General features: G+C 55.5%; 1 protein-coding gene across 2 annotated transcripts; it reads left to right on the top strand.

Annotated features, from left to right (window-relative positions):
• Window positions 1-774: 774 nt before the first annotated feature.
• On the top strand, window positions 775-3885 carry HAND1 (heart and neural crest derivatives expressed 1). 2 transcript variants are annotated; one of them, XM_012755470.2, is made up of 2 exons: window positions 775-1323; window positions 2956-3885. In XM_012755470.2, the coding sequence occupies exons 1-2, from the start codon at window positions 775-777 to the stop codon at window positions 3055-3057; spliced, it is 651 nt and encodes a 216-aa protein (XP_012610924.1). In that variant the 3' UTR covers window positions 3058-3885. The 2 variants fall into 2 exon arrangements, with proteins under 2 accessions (XP_012610924.1, XP_012610925.1); XM_012755471.2 differs by having other exon boundaries at window positions 2953-3885.
• Window positions 3886-4243: the final 358 nt, after the last annotated feature.

Below are 4243 nucleotides of genomic sequence, written 5' to 3'. Positions count from 1 at the left end.
GTGGGTCAGTGGGGAGGTGTCAGGAGTAGCGTTAGGGGCCTATCCTGCCTCCAGCAGCGCCCTCTCGTCTTCTGGCTCCGACGCCTAGCGGAGCAGATGGAATTCGGGATTGGGAACTGCTGGAATTCCTGTTTTGAATTCTGTGGAGTCTATACACAAGAACCTTTCTTTCTCTGGGCCTCAGTTTCCCTATCTGTAAAATCAAGGGCGTGGTCTAGGCGAAGGCCTTCTTTTCGTTCCATGATTCTAGATTTCTTTCCTTGGATCCGCCGGGAGGGGGTGGCAGCAATAGTCCACCGCGTTGGCTGTCCTGTGCCTCAATTACGTAGCCCCTGCCCCCGCCCAAGCCGGGAATTAGGGGGGAGGGGCAGAGGCGGAGCCGGAGCCGGAGCCGGTTCCCTGTCCCCGCCGGCGGCCTAGAGTCGAGTGGCGCTGGCTGAGTGTAAAACCTGGGACGGCCACCCCCTTTCCTCCTCCCCATGCCCCTGCCATTGGCTCCAGGGAGAGGTTGACATCAAAGCCACGGCCTTATATAAGCCAGATCCCGAAGGGGAGTCTGCAGAAGGGTTAAACGGGTCTTGGGCATCGGCGTCCTCGCCCGCGGCGGAAACTAGGAAGAAGGCGGTGGGGCTGCTGTTTCATCTTGCCTTGCCCGGACTCCTCAAAGCCGGCGCTAGCAGTGCGCGGCCCCAGAGCAGGTGGCCCCCGGCAGTCTCTGGGGCGCATGGAGCGGCATTAATAGGGCTGTTGGCACAGGCCAGGAGCCGCTCCAACATGAACCTCGTGGGCAGCTACGCACACCATCACCACCATCACCACCCGCATCCCGCGCACCCCATGCTTCACGAGCCCTTCCTTTTCAGCCCGGCCTCGCGCTGTCACCAGGAGCGACCCTACTTCCAGAGCTGGCTGCTGAGCCCAGCTGACGCTGCCCCGGACTTCCCTGCCGGCGGGCCACCGCCCACAGCCGCCGCCGCGGCCGCCGCCGCCGCCTACGGTCCGGACGCCAGGCCTGGCCAGAGCCCGGGGCGGCTGGAGGCGCTCAGCGGCCGCCTGGGCCGGCGGAAAGGCTCGGGACCCAAGAAAGAGCGGAGACGCACAGAGAGCATCAACAGCGCGTTCGCCGAGCTGCGTGAGTGCATCCCCAACGTGCCGGCCGACACCAAACTCTCCAAGATCAAAACTCTGCGCCTGGCCACTAGCTACATAGCCTACCTGATGGACGTGCTGGCCAAGGATGCACAGGCCGGCGACCCCGAGGCCTTCAAGGCCGAACTCAAGAAGGCGGATGGCGGCCGCGAGAGCAAGCGGAAAAGGGAGCTGGTGAGTCCCGGGGCTTGCACGCTCCGCCGAGGGTGCAAGGCGGTGAGCACTCGCAGGCGGTGCAAGCAGTGGAAGGAGGCTGCGTTGCCGGGTATGCAATTTTGGAAGGCTGAGATGAGCATTTTGGAAGTTCTGAGATGGTCACAGTGTGTGACTGTGTGCATGGAGGGAGGCAGATTCCTAACCGAGTTCATTCGTAACGTGGGATAATGTTTGTAAAACTGCGTGAACACACAATCTCAGCTCTTTGGGTGCAGTCTTAGGGCATCCTTTAAGAATCTGTTGGAAGCCTCTGATCCCAAGAAAATGCACACACTGCAGATTTTGCTTCCAATTTGCAGGAGTTCTGATCCAGCCCAGGGCTGTCTTGGAAGCCAGGTTAAGAATAAATATGGGAATTTGTTAGTCTAATTTGTTTGAGAGTGAATTTATGCACATGAGCTCAGTTATTGTTTTCAAAGGGCCTTTGCTAGAGAGGCTAGTCTACTTCTATCATTGTATAGAGAGGGAAACTGAGGCCCAGAGTCCGAGGGGACATGAAGGGCACCTACCGGAGGAGTCAGAGGTGGAGCTGGGGTAAAAGAGCTCGGGTCTCCTACTCTAAGTCCAGAGTGCGTTCCACCGCCCCACTCCTTGTAGGCTGGTTCTGAGGACGACCTCGATGGCTTTTCGTGAAAAGAAGCAAGAGCCATCCCTTTTGGCTTTGGAGATAGAAATTCAGTCTTGGCCTTTTTTGATCCTCTCCAGTGAGGGCGACATTTTCTGGCGCTGGGTTTCTCTGCCCAGGGCTTGGGGACCTCGGAGCGCGGCGATTTCCAGGCTGGCGAACTAGTTTCTCTAGGTTGATGCGCTCAGGCCCGCAGCGCTGTGGAGCCACTGAAAAGCCCTGCCGGTTTTTTCCTGACCCGCGGGGCCTCTGGCGAAGTAGGGAAATCTCACCCAGGGACACGAGGAAAGACAGATAGGCATCGAGGCTCTAACCCGCCGCCTTGGGCTGGGGAGATGCAGGCCCGGGCGGCACCAGGATGGAAGCAGTTACTGGGCGGATCCCGATCCCCTCCACACGTCGCCGCCTTCTTCGAGTAGCACAGCTTGGTCGCTGCTAGGAGAGCTGGCAGGGAGGACGCTAGGCCAGGGAGCTCCCCTCTCTTTTGCTTAACCGTCCGAGCCCCCAGCGCCAGGTCGAAAGGACCCAACCCTGTATCTGAACCCCTATGCTAAACCAGGTTGGAAAGCTAATAGGTTGTGTATGAGGGCTTTGGGGGGTGGTATCAGGTCCTCGAGGGGGAAAACTGTTAGATTCCCAACTCTTCCATCCCCCCCTCCTCCCCATGGTGTCCCTTTGGTGCCATAAAGCAAAACCAGCGCTCATGGGTTTCACCAGAAAATTCTCATTACTAAGCCTCTCAAAGCTACCCAACCCATCCCGGGTCCCAGGAACTTGGCGCATAAAGGCAAATTTATGAGCCTGTTTGCCTATTTCGCAAACAGAAATCTGTCACTTATTTAAAGACTCCCAGTTACTGCTCCCGACACCTTTTCCCCTTTCCCACTTCACGCCGGGCGATTGTAGCAGAAATATTAAAACCTGTCTCTCTCGCCTCTTTTCTTGTGTGTGTCCTTTGGCAGCAGCAGCACGAAGGCTTTCCTCCTGCCCTGGGCCCAGGCGAGAAGAGGATTAAGGGACGCACCGGCTGGCCGCAGCAAGTCTGGGCGCTGGAGTTAAACCAGTGAGCCGAGGCCGCGCCGAGGACCTGGCCGTGCACGGCCGGCCAACCCCGGGACCCGGAGAGGAGAGGAAGGGGCGAAAGCAAGCCAGGCTCTGGGTTTCCCGGGCTTGCGCGAGCGCATCCCGCCGCCGAGCCTCTGCTGAGCGCTGGCAGGTCGTCGGTTGCAACCACACATTTGGATCGCACGTGCAATGTCATTTGAAATAGTTTTTCTAATACATTAAGAGAAAGAAAGATATATATATATATATCCACCTCTCTTAACCGAGGGCGGCTCTTGGTGACACGATGCAAGAGGGAGGGACTAATGAACCCAAGCGCGCAAAGACACACCCTTCCAACCCTTCTGGGGCGAATTTCAACCCCGCAACGCCTTCCCCCTTCCGCTGTCTGGCTCTCTTTCTCTCTTGTCCCTCCCGTCGCTTCGTGTCAAAGCCTCCGACACCCCCGTTCTCTAATAAAATGCAATAAGGAATCAATAGTTTTCTGCCCGGGAAAGAGAACCTAAAGCAGGAAGATGAAGGGCTGCTCTTTGTTGTTCTCCTTCAAATAGTGCTGTTTTTTTTTTTCCTTTTGTTGTTGCACTTCCTATTTAGTTTCAAGGGAAACACTTTTTCTCTCTTTCTCTTCCTTTTTCTTCTTCTCTCCTCTTCCTTCCTTCTTTCCTTCCTTAAAAACTTAATAAAAGCTTTTCCCTATGTTGGAAAGTTTTTATGTATTTAAACTACCTACCGTGCCTGCTGTGCTCAGGTGTTTGTTTATCCTCCCATCCCCATCCCTTTTCTACCTCAAATCTATATGACCACTCACAGCCCTGTCCCTGTGCCAAAGCAGTATCTGTGCTCTTGACTAATAAAAAGTTTTCTGAAATCATCTGAAGCTTGTGTGATATCTCAGCTCAGATCCCCCACCCAGTCCATATGCCTATTAGGTGGAAAACCTCCTGTTCCTGCTTCTCCTCTCTTGATAAAAACTAAACTTCATAATCAAGCCAAGGGAAGGGGACAGATAAAGGATTTCTTTCTAGAGCAAAGAGCAGCAAGCGTGCACATTGGTGTCAGCAGACACTGATTTCATGGGGTGACTGGGAGAGAAGGGAGCCTGCCACACGGATGAATGGCATCCCCAGGGCAGGGTAGCTCAGAAGAGGGGGGATTTGCTTGGGAATATGCTCATGTGTGTGAAATTCT

This window comes from Microcebus murinus, chromosome 21 (genome assembly GCF_040939455.1).
Source record: "Microcebus murinus isolate Inina chromosome 21, M.murinus_Inina_mat1.0, whole genome shotgun sequence".
Lineage (NCBI taxonomy): Eukaryota > Metazoa > Chordata > Mammalia > Primates > Cheirogaleidae > Microcebus > Microcebus murinus.
This window is presented reverse-complemented; position numbering and strand designations above follow the sequence as displayed.